This window comes from Coturnix japonica, chromosome 2 (assembly GCF_054131305.1).
Source record: "Coturnix japonica strain WE chromosome 2, WE-NBRP24, whole genome shotgun sequence".
Lineage (NCBI taxonomy): Eukaryota > Metazoa > Chordata > Aves > Galliformes > Phasianidae > Coturnix > Coturnix japonica.
This window is the reverse complement of record NC_140664.1, coordinates 125,295,595-125,310,573: the sequence shown is the minus strand read 5'-3', so window position 1 is coordinate 125,310,573 and position 14,979 is coordinate 125,295,595. Positions and strand designations below refer to the sequence as shown.

General features: G+C 34.2%; 1 protein-coding gene across 2 annotated transcripts in view; it reads left to right on the top strand.

The window, feature by feature from the left end:
• Positions 1 to 14,979, top strand: part of ODAD2 (outer dynein arm docking complex subunit 2) — a 70,213-nt gene that overhangs the window by 29,869 nt on the left and 25,365 nt on the right. For both annotated transcript variants that reach the window (XM_032443056.2, XM_015853222.3), the window contains exons 16-17: positions 220 to 462; positions 5,840 to 5,954. In XM_032443056.2, coding sequence (XP_032298947.2) covers positions 220 to 462; positions 5,840 to 5,954 — 358 coding nt within the window. The remainder of the gene's footprint in view (positions 1 to 219; positions 463 to 5,839; positions 5,955 to 14,979) is intronic.

Genomic DNA, 14,979 nt, shown 5'->3' with positions numbered 1-14,979 from the left:
ATGCATCTACATGTTAAGTTTTAAACAGCCCTCAAATGACTCTGTAGATTCAGAGAAATATATTAAAAAATGTAAGATACGAAGTGATGCTGTATGTTGCACTTTTCATATTTGATTTGAATGCTTTACCTGTACTGTGATTTGTTCAGTTTACTTAGGTTTACCTCACAATGGTAACATTCTGAAAATAATAACTTTGCTTTTATTGCTGTTGTTTAGATTTAATGAATATAAAGTCACAGAATCTTTGGTAGGACTGCTGACTGATCAACCTGAAGAAGTTCTTGTAAATATCGTTGGAGCCCTGGCGGAGTGTTGCCAAGAACCAGGAAATCGATCAGTTATCCGTAGATGTGGTGGAATACCACCCCTAGTGAAGTTACTTATTGGAACTAATCAGACATTACTTGTGAATGTCACGAAAACAGTGGGATCTTGTGCAACAGAACCTGAAAATATGATGTAAGATATTCATGTTTTTAAATATTAAATAATTCTTGCAGAGACACTGATAATATTTTTGGGTGAACATTAAAGGTTCTAATGTGATGATAGCTAATTTTTTTACATAGTATTAAAAAAAATAAATGTATCTCAGTAATCAGATATCACAGAACCAGTGAGGTTGCAAGGGACCTATTCAGTCCACCCCTCCTGCTCAGGCACAGTCAGCTAAAGCAGGTTGCCCAGAATCACATCCAATCAGGGGATGTATATATTCATGGCTAGAGGCTCAGCCGCTTCTCTGGGCAACCTGCTCCAGTTTTTGAACTTCCTTACTGCAAAAAATAGTTATTTGTTGTTTTTTTTTCTTATATTCAAGTGGAATTTTATGGCATTGCAATTATAGAATAGTTAGTTCATGTAATAGGAATGTTTGAAAAGATATTTACGGTTAATGGTGTTTAAGTCAGGAAGTTGAAGGAGTATCTACTATACTACTGTTCTCTTATTATAATAATTTCATAAATTAGAGAAAGCTATTCCAGAAAGGTGTGCATTTACTGTCATAAAAAATAATATGGAATTTTTGAAAGAGTATTACTCTCTATTTTATAAGTGTTATTACTCCCTATTTTATAATTTTTTTCCATTCTCATCATTTAAGAACTAGTACTTTCCTTGACTCCCTTTACCCCATCTTACTTCTTTGCTAGAAAGAAGAAAAAGACTGCCTTTTTACCGAGAGTTGCTACTCTGTTTGGTTTTGTTATGTAGATTTGTACAGCTTACAAAGCTTTTTGATCTTTATGATTAAGCACTCCAGTTAAAAGTTGAGGTAGAATACTCATTTACTGTGCTTACTGTTCCCCAGCAGGGATATTTACCTCAAGATTCTCAGCATATTTCCCTCCTTACACAGAGGGAAGGTTGGAGAGTTTTAGTAAGCTCCTCCTGTTCTGATTTGCATAATTCACTTGATATTCATATAGCAGTGCAGGGAATTCTTATCCTGAATAGGGTTTTTGTTTTCATGCTTTGGCTGTCACCCAGTGGCAAAAGGATAGACGGTACACAACTGTAAACATGGGTTGCGTGAACTGTTAGCCATGTAGTGTAGAAGTGCATGTAAGTGAAAAAATCTTCACTACATATCTCAAATGAAGAATGCTAAACTTCTACCTTTGCAGGAATATGTTAACAAAATTAACACTGAAAATCAAATGGGAAATTTCAAAGCCAATGAATATAAATTGATATTATGAAATCTCAGACTCAGGACTATCACTTCTATTATCCAGTATTGACAGCCTCACACTGGAACGCTGTCAGTATAAGCACCAAAAATAACACAGGTTGCTGCTAAAATTGTGATAAAACAAAGTCCGGCTTGTTTTTCAGAAGAGAGTGCAGGTTGTTTGGGAGGAAATTTCAAAGTTTGCCAAGAGTTGGTGGAGAATTCAAATGTTGAATTCAGTTCATATGAAAAAATACTCTACTGAAGGTTCTCAACATTTAAAAAGTTTTATTGCTTGTTAGCTTGTTTTGTTTTGTTTTGTTTTTTAATATTAATGAATAAGGAAGATGTTAGGCTAGGAGCAAAATGTGCTAATTAATATATAAACATAGAAATTGCTTCAGTGAGCATTACATGTGACATTTGCTGGAAGTATTGTGCTAGTGGAAGTCCAGACTTGCAGCACTAGAAAAGATAATGCTATCTTTACCAGAAATGTGATTCAACCATGTGAAGACAACTTTGATCTTAACCCAGGAAAATGTTTAAAAATGCTTAGTTCAGACATTGATGTCAGTACAACTACTCATGTTTAAAAAATTCATTTGGTTTTCGCTTTGTCTCTAGCAGTCTCAAAGTACTCAATTTCTTCCCTCTAGAAATAAAGGCTATCAATTTCTTTTTCCTTCTCCTTAGACCAGCATAGAAGGAATTCAAGCTTTTCATACACACCACTTTTCTCTTTTTTGAGTAGAGTAAGTGACCAAATACAAGGAATGTAAATATTCTGTAACACCACTTTGTTCCAATTACAGAACTGGGACTAAGACTTCTGTTTTTGAATTTTTTTTTTTAACATCAAGAAACACTGATGTGTTTCTGCTCAATTCAGCTCATAATTAAGATATGAATTCTAGAGTTTGAACACTACGTGGTTGCTCAAGTTCCAAGTATTGGCTGTCATGTGTTTCTGTGATGCTACATCCTCAAAGGGGATGATGGACCAGAAATTACCATTATATTTTGGTAGTTTATGTGTAGTAGCATCTACAAATTTCTGCTTTGAAAATAAATGCTGCTACAGCTTTATGATACCTACCAGATAAACAGTTTTCTAGTCTTCAAGTCCTCATATTAAACAATACAGGTAAATGTATAGCATTCTGGTGAGCACTCTATTTTAGCCAGACAGATGGAGTTTGACTCACTGGTACAAAGCACTTCATAGCAGACAGTGAAGGTTTTAAGAAACATGCTAAATTGTGGTTTCAGTAAAGACAAGATTACATTCTACTAGAATTCAGTCCTGAATCTTACCAGTGAGCACAATACAGTCAGTATAACTTTGTTTATTTGCACTTGTTTTTGTAGTCTAGGTTGGCAGGCTATAAAACTAGAGTTCTCAAAGGATCTGGCAAATATTACTGTAACAGGAAAAGATGATAGATATGACAAACAGACGTGTAGGCTATGTGTGTGTGTGCATTCAACAATTCATTCTGACATTTCTGGACTGGAATGTTCAATATTAAATCTGAGTTCTTAAGAGGAGGACAATTAAAAAAAAAACCTTTACTAAACAACTTTCATCTATAAAACCCAATGAAAGTAATTAAAAAAATTATCTTGTTAAACTACCTGTACTGATCAAGTAGCAAATAGCAATTTACAATAACCTGAGATTGCTCTGAGGATCATCTCAAATCTGGAGTAGTCTACAAATAGCATTAATTGCATTAGAATTATTTTTCCCTAAGGTGTATTCTATATTCACCATACATAAACTGTTTTGTGTGGAAACCAGAAGAGCAGTATGCTCACATGCCCTGTAATTAATCTTCTGAAAAAGTGATGTTGGAAACATTATGTAGCAGACATAGCCCTTTGTCTTTGATCTCATCACGTCTGGCTGGTACTAGAGCACATGACAGAGGCACCTCCTCACTCCACCTGCTTCCACCCACCAATACAATCACATATCGGGCTTTTGAGGAGCAGAATAATTTACACCGTATTCTAAATTGTATCAGTTATCACATAATAGCAGTCTATGACAGGGTGTCATAATTTTGAATAAGAGGAGATCCAGGTTTATTCTGAGAAACTTCAGTCATGCTAAGCCATCATAGTGCAGAATCTGGGCTCTTGATTTTTGAGATCTGAGTGTTCATGTGTTGTTACCTACTTATATTGAAGAAAAGAAAGCAATTAGTTATTAAAGTGATTTAAATGTTTCTACTTTGATTGACTATTCCATTGGGTCTAATACAGCTGCTCTTTCTGGTCTTCAACTAAAAGAAATTGGAACAAATGGAACTGTAGAAAACCTGAGCAGAAGACAAGAAAACTGAAAAGCAAATCTTAAATGAGAAGGAAAGGAAAGATAAATCAGCCCTCAGATTGTTTTCTCAAACATGACTGAAAAATCTGAGCTCAGCGTTTGACTTCTATTGCTTGATTTTTATATACTGATTTGATTCATATTTAGTTCCTCTTGGGGAAGAAGTATTTCATGTTGGTAAATGATCAGCAGTCTGCTTGAGTCATGAAGATAGACATCTGGATTTTTTTTATTTTTTATTTTTTTTGTTATTCCAATATGGGAAAAAATATTCATATTTTCTGAAATTATAGAAAAGCATTATTAAAAATTGCTTGAAAGTGCAGGGATTTGGAGTGAATTAAAAGCTTGTTTAGATGTTTTTACTGAAGTCATCCTTACTCTGTGAACATGTACATGTTATTGTGCGGTTTGTGATCATGCTATTCTAATTTGTTGTGTTTCTGTTTTCCCTTCAAATAATTAGATGTAGTTAATTTGGAGCTGACTATGTAAAATAAGCTGTATTAAAATTATCAGGTCTCAAAAATTAACAGTTCATCAGCTTAACTGATCTTTGAAGCAGAAAAGTCATTGCTTTGAAAACAAACTTTATTTTAACCAGCTCAGACAAAAATGTTTCAGATGAAGTCCCTGGTTATTGAAGATAGAGCTCGTATCCTTATATATTTTTGTTTTGTCTTTCAAAAGATGGTAGAATTGTGTGTGTAAGTAATTTTATAACTAGTTGTGAAATTTCATGGTAAATATGCATATAGTGAACAGAAGTTAGATGTTTTAAGTGATATTTTTTAGAAGCAAGCTGTATTTTGTTTCTCTTATTTTGTACTTAGAATTAAAGACGTAGACTACCATGTATACAATGGAATTTATACTTCTGAAGTTAGAAAATCGAAGTATACTTTTTCTTCTTTATCTTCAGCTCATCTGCTTTGTGTTTAATACACCTTTTTAAGAAAAGCAAGTTTGTAAAGGCTATTAAGTTTTGTTTGACCTTCATTTCCTTTTAAGGTATTCCCTGGACCCTATGATCCCCAAGTCTGATTGATATGTAAACATTACACAGATGGCATAGAGATGATTCTGATGATAATTCAGTTTTCAGCTAGTCGTGAAGATACTTTGATTACAGTGTGTTTAAGTAATTATAACGTAGTGTTCAGTGTTAGTCTTGTTGGTGAGGAATTCCTGGGAAACAAGTTACACATTATTCACAACCCACAAAGGATGCAGTGTGGTGTGACCATTTTAATTTCTAATGCTAGATTAGCAACATAGAGCTTTGAAATATGTTGTACAGTAAAGTAAATACATTAAGCATAGACTGAATAAAAAGTTAAGTACATAGTTTGGGGCATAAATATTTGTTTTGGAAAGTATTTGTTACTATGTGAAAGAAGCTAGTATGCCTGAATTCAGATTTTACTCTGCATGCAGATCATTAAAAAGTCACATACTTGTTTTTACTTTCATGCGAGTTCTGGTAATAATGCAGTTCACTTATCTTCTGTAAGCATTTCACATCACAGTACTGAGAAAAAGGTAAACAAGATGCAGGAGATTTAGAAAATGTATTCTAACATAAATTGTTCATACTCATCTGCAATAGCAAGAAATGGCTACTGTATATGTTGATGGCAATCAACTGACAGTAAAACACAAGCACTGATGTAAAGCAAAACGGTATGCTAAGGAAAACCATACCAATACTTCTTACAGCAATTTACCAAACAAATTAACATAAGTTGAAATTGAACATTGTGTACTCCATAATTAAATATCTCTTTTTTTTTTTTTTTTTTGCTCCATTTCTGCAATAGGATAATTGACCGTTTAGATGGAGTTCGTTTGTTATGGTCATTGCTGAAAAATCCTAATCCAGATGTTCAAGCAAATGCAGCTTGGGCTATTTGTCCTTGCATTGAAAATGCCAAGGTGAGAAAATAATAGTTTTGTTACACATACAGTCACGTATAACTGTTGTATTTGGATAGATGTCTTCTAGCAATACTTTGCTATTTGCAACTTACACTCTATTCTTTTCACTGCTTTAAGTAATTGATGAAATAATTATTTAAGAATGCAGCAGAACTCCTCCATCTAGCACTTATTTTGAACCAGAAAGAGGCATTCTGTTTTTCCTTAAGACCGGTGACTGTATTTGGAAAATTCATTTTAGTAGCTGAGCAGGATCCAAACTTATTGTTTCCAAACAAAGTATGCTGAAAAAGTCAATCTTACAGTGCTCTAAACAGAAAGCTTTTACCCATGACCTATGAATAGTGCAGGTAGTTGGAGTTGTTCACCACTATGAGGTACTTCAGCTGCGTTCTCAAGAGACTGCCTTTTGCTTTCAGTGCATATTTCAGACTTGCTGCCAATGTAATCCTTAGATTTTCTGTTCAGACTGCCAACAAAAAGTGCCAGTTGTGAATAGTGGTTGTTGTGCAGGTCAGTTGTGCACAGAAGACTGAGCTATTCATTTATTTTGTGTTGGTTCCCACACAGAGATAAAATGATGTGTATAATCTGTAGCTCATCTTCAATGAATTGGTAAAACAAATGCAGAAGATTTTGTCTCTCATTAGTTTTATGAAATATTAACCTTAATCTTTGTACAGCAGTATCTTCAATTTCTAATTCTTTTCTCAATTCAGTGTAACTTTTTCATTTTCTCTCTCCTATATCACACATACATACTCTTCTATATATAATTTGCTATGTTAAGAATGGAAATTCACTCAAACTAGTGTTATCCTTACCATCCTCTGCAGGTAGCATTTCTTGTTTGGAGTTGAGCCTGTGTGGTTGCTGTTTATCAATACAGACAGATGTAGGTGAAGGAATTTCTAGAACATTTACTTATGATCTTTATAACTTACACAGTTTTTATTTCTTCAAAATGATTTTTACAATAATATCTTAATTGCAATTTTCCAAACATCCTGGTTATTCTGAATTATTATTATTATTAACATGCATTCTAGCATAAAAGTTTTATATTACCGATTGATGGGTTGCATACTTGTCTATTCTGTCAAGGGATGGCCATATCTGCCTCTTTCATGAGCAATATTTCTGTAACTAAATGTTAAGATACCGCTTTATCTCATTACTGAGGTAATACTCATTATGTATAAAACTCCATGACCTGCAGTGTCAGAATAGAACTATGCATTCATAGAGCTTCCACTAAAAATGCTTTTTCAGAAACGAGAAGGATAGAGTATAGCAACTGAAATTACAGACGATGTGGACTGTTTCTGTTTTTTCCTCCGGGTATTTGATGAGTGCAAGTATGTACATCCTTAGTGTAGCCACTCTCCTTTCATCTTTCTTGGCTGCCTGCCCAAATGCTAATCTGCGACCTCACAAAGAGTTCTTTGTGTGAGACTGAGGCAGAGTGGCACACTGAAACAAACCTTCCAATAATACCCTGTCCTCTGACTCTAAATGGAAGAGATACGTATAAAATGACAATTTTAGCCAACCTGCAGGGATACAGTCACTATTTCTATCTAATCAAAATTTTTATCTTTATTCACAGTTAATAATACTCAACAGTTTACATGATCTTTCAGAAACACAGTGTGGTTTATGCAATGCTTGATTCAAATGTAGGAATAAACATATGACTTTAAACGAGTTATGGGTAATCTGGATTTTCCATGCCTGTACTTGAGACTGCAAAGCATGTTTCAAGTAGATTTTATATCAAAATCTGCTTTTTTGTTTGTTCGTTTTTAGGGAAGATGGTTGTCTTCTATAGTGACTGTCTTCTGTAAAGCTGAGGTTGATAGGTAAAACAGAACTTGTTAACAGTACCAGAAACAAATTTTGTAACAATGCAGCACAGCATCCACTTACCTGAACAGACATTTTTTGTATATATGATTTAGAGTTTATTTGTTATGATATTCATAGAATCACTTGCCTTTTACTGCCATAATATGAGTGCACAATTATCTTACACACTTAATCTTGCCACAGTCTATCTAAGATTAAAAAATCCACCATTTCTGTTTTACAGTTAGAAGGTACAGTCAAAAAATGCCCAGTCCTGAAATCACAAAAATAGTTTTGAGCATTTGGATCTCAGTAATTTGCCTGTTGCAAGGCAGGAAGTTAATAGAAAACAAGGGTGGAGAATCTGAGTGCCTCTGTGGCTGGATTGTATGAACTAACAGTTACTACTTCATGGTAACTGGTTCAGAATGCTTCCTATGGAATAGTATCATAGAATTTGATTGACAACATTGTTGAATAGGTCCATATGCTATAGTTAAGTGATATTGTTCATTACATCAATAGGATTTAGGGCAGTGATATTTGATCTGTGACAGATTGAAGACTTATAAAGTAGAGGATTAAATTATACATTGAACTGCATAAATTGTTATGACTCTGACAATCATAATATTGGTTTAATGCCCGTCCTCACTTTTGATGGCCAGCATTACTTCTAAAAATTTTTAGTGTTCAGAAATGTTTGTTGAGTGAAGATGTGAAGGTAGATTGCCTGGCATAGTTTAGGTGGTAGAACTCTCCTGAGAAAATTTGCACTGCACCTGTCAGTGCTATTTGTGAGTCTTAGAAAAAAATTACTTGTAATTTTGGATAGATTAGTGTACACTTTTCTTTAAAATATTCTAAAAGAGTTGTCATGTTTTTTTCCCAAGTGAATTACTGTAATGGAAGCAGGTTCCTATTAATTAGTTCCTTCCAAAAGGAAAGGTTACTACTGCAGGCACATTGGTAAAGTATAAGTGCACCGTCCAAGAAACACAAATGATTATGAAAAATTGCTAAGAAAAGTCTACTCAACTCTGCTGATGTTGGAACAGCAGTACTTGGTTATGATGCTACCTTGAAAAACAGTATTCATAGTGTTTTCCCCATGTACATCAGCCCAGACAGAAAAACTGAGAGAAACTATACAAAGATGTTATTTAAGTTATTATAGAATTCAAAGGTATTTTGCCAGAAAGACAAGCACTGCCAAATTGAGTTTGTATAGAAATACCTATTTCCTCACAGATTAACCTTTAAATAGCATGTTTTGAAATAAAAACAAAACAAAAAAGAAGTTTATAGGGGTTATTTTCATTCCCTGTATTTAATAGTTTTGGGTGCAAACAGTTTATGTTAGGCTCATTGTTTCCTCTTTCTTTTGTCTGTGTTTGCTTATTAGCTTTCAGCTTTTTACATTTAAATTCTAACTTTTGTTATAACTACAACTGTAAAGGATTTCCTAAGGAACATCAGGAAATAAGCTATGTGTAATGTCTGTCAAAATAATTTAAGTAAACAGTCTGAGAATGTTGATTTGAGGGAAGAGAGAAAGAATTTTTTTTAATCTTATTTTCTTAAAATGTACTTGTAAAATGCTATCTCCTGTTTCTAGTAAAGTGTGATTTCCTTCCCTCCCCCAGTGCTATTGCCTCCTTTTCAGCCCAGCAGTGTAATTTCATGGGTGTGATGGAGGATGACTGGATATATAAAGATCATTGTGTATTTCCTGAATAAAGGGAAAGAGAATGTCCACAGTGACACACACAGTAAATAAATAAATAAATAAACACAAAAGCAAAACTAAACCAGGTTTAGGCAGGAAAGTCTAGAGATGGGTATGCGTGACAGTTAAGTAGCCTTCACTTTGCAGAAGTATTATACACTGAGGAACTGAACTCTACTGGAGACAGTGATCTGGAGTTAACCTATGGGTTGAAAATGTGTTGCAGATAACCCATGCTATTTAGTATTATATAACATTTTCTTGTTTCAGAAGTTTTAATGTAGCCACATGTATAAAATCAGCAAGGACATTTCTGTATTAGAGTAACAAAGAAATGTAATTCAACTTGCAAGATCTTCTGATATTCAAAAAATGCTAAAATTATTTACTGTTTTATATGAATTAGGTTGATTATTTTATACATTTCACTGATCAATAACGTCTGTATGAAGTTTAGAACTTCCCCATAATGCAAACTGGTGCTCATTTGCTTATATTTTAAAAACTGTTCATAACCATACATATGTATTGTTATTAACATACCATTCTTTTGCTAAACCTGTGTCAGAATTCCTGGCTTGAGTAGGTACAGCATTTTTCAGTTTCTTTCTTTTTGTTTCTGTGCCTCTTACATTCATGCACAGAAACCTTGGCAGTTCATAGTAATGCTCTTTACTCCTTTCTCTCAGTTTCCTGATTTCTATCTCTAGCCATTATCATACTTTAATGTTATTCATATCTACTCTATATTTGATCTCACTATAATGTATTTTTTAATCTCTATTATCTGGATGTAGACTTTCCAAAATTTTAAGCTATTTTTATGAATTGAATTTCAAAAGTTACTGTAAGAGAGACAAAGAGGAATTTTTAGCTTGCCATTCAGGCCTTCCAGAAAAACAAGGTCCTTGGAGATTTAGGATGTCTACGAAGTCAAACTTGGTGAACTCATACTTGGCTGCCATGGGGGCATGAAGAACCAGCCTTTTCTATGACTTTTGCCACAGGCTGCATAGAATTTTAATGAACCAGCTATCACAGAGAGTTTGGGTTCCAATAGACATATCCTAGAGATCTTGAAGGGACTCACATAAATTGCCCCGAGGTCCTTAGGAGCCCAATTCACGTAAAACACAACCTGAAAGCTGGGAAGCCACAGGAAACTAACAGTATAACCCACGTCTCCTTCACTGGGGAGTCTCAGATGTGAAGTTCCATTCAAAGCAGCTGAGTGAGAGCTTGAAGAACCTAAGGAGCCAAAAAGCGTAGGAGCTCCTGGAGACCTGGCTTTCCAGCTGTTTGGCAGCTTATTGGGCAAGAAGTCAGGGATTCTGTGAAAACCAGAAGCCAAGCAGCCTGGCAGGCTACTCATCAGCCATCTGGCTGACAAGAGAAAGATGAAGAGGCACGTTGGTAATTTAGCCTGCCTTTATGCCTGGTTTCTGTCAAAACTTTTCAAGAAGTCGTGTTCTTATGGTAGGTTTTGGTTCCATTCCATTAGCATTTTCTGATGGAATACTATTCCACTGGAAAATATTCGACCAGCTTTCCTTGTAGCACAGTTTATAATAGCTGCATATACTAGTCAACAGCTTGTCATGTAGCTTCTGTACTTTTAAATTAGACTTGCTAATTAGATTTTAAAATCTATAAAAAGCTTAAGGCTCATATTCCTCCCAGTTTTTTATCTCTTTTCTGTTTATCCTTGACCATCTCATGTTTTTCTGTCTTTATCCCCTCCCTTACCACATGGGACTGCTGTAGATTTTAAGGCAAAAAAAAAAAGGAGCATGGAGATCATTGTGTCTCATTTGCTGCATAATACAAACCAGACCATTTCAAGCAATCATTTTATCTAGTCCAGAAGCTTTTGACTGAATTATATATTATACCTCATGTTGCTTGTTCAGATTCTTAGTGGTCTGTAATTGTAATTGGTAAAATATCTTATGATTGCCTTCTCAAATACCACTCTAATTTATGGAACCATGCCATGAGTTGCAATGACACAAACAATAATTGTTATAACAATTTATTTGTTTGTGTGGTCAATGCATTGATTATTTTGCTAGACTGTCCTTGGAACATTCTAATATTACTGGCTTGCTACATGTTACTGCCACTGTTTTATAAGTATGTTAATAATTATATGAAGAAGTTTACTTAGACACTTAGAGGCAATGTTTTGAGCACTTACTTGGATTCAGTTCAACTAAAATCCAATGGAAACAATGTTTAGTTTTTCCAATTATTCAGTGTCATCAGTTTCTCATGCTTCCATTATTATAATGTTTTTCAAAATAATCTAAAGCAAACGATGGTGTTTTTGTCACTGTGGCCTCAAAGGACTCTCATATTAGTAGTTTAACTGCTTCTGTGAAAAGAAAAATAGAATTTGGCATTTACACAAGACTGAGAGTTGTGAGGAGTGAAGGGGAGGAAGAGTAGAGTAGTCTGCCAGGCTGAAAAGTGAGGAAAAGAATATAGTAAGGAACAGACAAAAGGACTTCTATAGATTGCATGAGAGACTATGAAAATCCTTTTTCCCCATGAACTTTTAGAGAATATGCATAGCACACTTTATTGGCCTGTATGATTTGCTAATGGACTTTACCTTTGTTTCTTGAAACTATCAATAGCAATATACTCACCAAGTATTTAGGTGTGCAATGATCCTCTCCCTGAAGAACCAGGAACAGATGATCCTGCTCTTCCAAGCTGCTTCTAATCCTATTCTGGAGCCATGCTGAAACTACTAGTGTAACACCAAGCTTTCTCTGACTTTTGCTGCTTCAGTGATGTAAAGAGGACAGAAAAAAATACATGTTGGTAGTATGCTGTTACTTTCTTACAAGACTGCCGTCTAGAGAAGAAATGTTGTGAGACGTAGTAGAAGTAATCTTATCTTGCAAGGGATTCTTCATTAGATCTACAGTGGAAGCACTGGAATAAAATTAATCATTTTTACATATAAAATCAGTTGAATTAATATTACTGTTAATTTTAATTTGAAAAATGAATAGGAATATCCATACATAAGTTGTATTTCCTTTTTCCACTAAACAGCTGTAATATAGAAATTTATCTATTATTTTTTTTCTTTCTTTTTTTTTTAATCTTAAGTTGATTTTGCATTATGGTAAGTTGTTCAACTGGCAGTAGGGGATAGAAACGGACTGCTTCCTTCAGTAAAACAAAGGTAAACCAAAGATAATTCTAGATAATTAGAGTTTATCTACACAGCCATACCATCACTTTTTTGGGCAAAAGCATTTCAATTTGACAAATCAGCTTTGACACCTTAAGCTTTTTAAGATGTTCTGAGAGTGAAATATGACTTGTTTTTAGTGGGGAAACATTTATCTTTCATGCAGAGTTTTTTTGAAGATAAACACAATGATTCTTTTCAATACAGTGTTCAAATGATTTTTCCAAATCTGTTTTTTCTGCAAATATTGTAATGCTTTCTGTTTTCAATTGAAAAATTAAAAAATAATTTAAAAAAAAAAACACCAAAACTGTCTATCTCACAGCATTTCTGCTCTTTGCAGAGCCAAAGTACAAATATTTGGATAGGGACACTTAATTTTGTTAATAGGGAAAATTAAATAATTTTGTTACTAATCATTCTCTTCAAGATGAAAGTATATGATTTAAGAGTATCAGGATGAACCTTTTACTAGCATGGCAGCTAATAAAAGTTGCTGTCCTCACAATCTATGCCATTTATTTATTTATTTATTTAACTTACTGAAATGGCAAACTCCTCTCTTTGAATCCACCTTTGAAGTAATATTTATATTTTCTGAGAACACAAACAAAAACACATGTGGGCTTCACAGAATCACAGAATGACCCGGGTTGGAAGGGACCTCAAGGATCATGTAGTTCCAACCCCCCTGCCTAGCAGGGCCACCAAACATACACCTTTACTAGATCAGGTTGCCCAGGGCCCTGTACAACCTGGTCTTGAACACCTCCAAGGACGGGGCATCCACAACCTCCCTGGGCAGCCTGTTCCAGGGCCTAACCACTCTCGTAGTAAAGAACTTCCCCCTAACATCCAACCTAAATCTTCCCTTTTTTAACTTAAAACCATTTCCCCTAGTCCTGCTAGTCCTGCTATTGTCAGCAGTCTTGTGCAGTAATAAAAAATCCTGTTGTTTCCTCCTATCTTTTCCTACCACTTAGGAAGTTGTTAACAAATCACATTCTTTTCAGTCACATTAGGTTAAATTTTACATTAAAACTTGCAATATTGATGATCTAAAATGAAGATATTTGCTGTTGGTACAGTAAAGTGTTTTTGCCCTATGCTTTTTTATATTTTTATTGCTTCTTTAAATGTCCTTCCTTGATTGTCATTTTCTAATAGTAAGTTGGTTGTACAGCCCTGACTTTGAAACAATGCCATGTACATTTTTGCAGTGAGTTTTAAGGGCTACAAGTAAATATGAAAGCTTAATACACACAATTATCTGTAAATGACAACATCTTTGTGTTAAAGCTCACAACAAAGCTATTCTTTGAGTATTTTTAAAGGTGGAAATCAAAGGTTGCCATCTTTTTGTAACCTGAACCCAAAAGTACAAATAATATTTCCAAAAACATTTTACATCTGATTTTTCTTCTCTTATGTTACAAAAATAAATGCAGATGAAAATGCATGGGGTAACTGATTTGGAAACCAAAATCATGGAATTTCTTTAGACTTTTTAGTATGAATAGTTACCTGATCATTAATAAAATTATACTCAAACACAGATTCAAAAGAATTGAATCCAGACCCCTGCAATCACAAGCACAGCTTTGTATAATTTCTTCACATGAAAATGCCTATAAAATATGGCAACTGTATGTAATACATAGACATTGCAGTAGAAGAAAAGAAAGTGGAAATTTACTCTACAAAGCAAATCTATGGTTTTGTTAAATTATATCAAAAAGGTTGTATTTACTCTTTAAATTTCTTTGAAAGAATATATATATATATTTAATGTAACAATGGATTTCAAAGCTTTCATTTCATTCCGTCTTTCTGCTCATTGTTCTTCAAATTTCTTGCTTTCTTGCTTTTCTCTTTGTCTTGCACAGAACACCAGACTACACCCACAATCACATTTGGGAAACTTTCCTGACATGTGGTTTCTGCAGTTTCCCTCTGCTTTTCATCACTGGAAGAAAGTTCTGTCCTTGCATTTAGCTGGTTTCACAGACAATTATTGAAACTCCCTTCTTTTACTTACTTCTGGATTGTTTATATACTATTCCGTTCATTCAATATGAATGTAGTCTTTTAAAAAATGTGGAAAATACAATCTTGTCAGAAGAGAAGTTTAACAAGTAGGTTTCTAATCACCTGGAAAGAAAATATATACAGGTAGGAGCATACAAGACTTTTTCAAAGAACACAACTAATACAGGGATATTGGAACCATGCAGAAA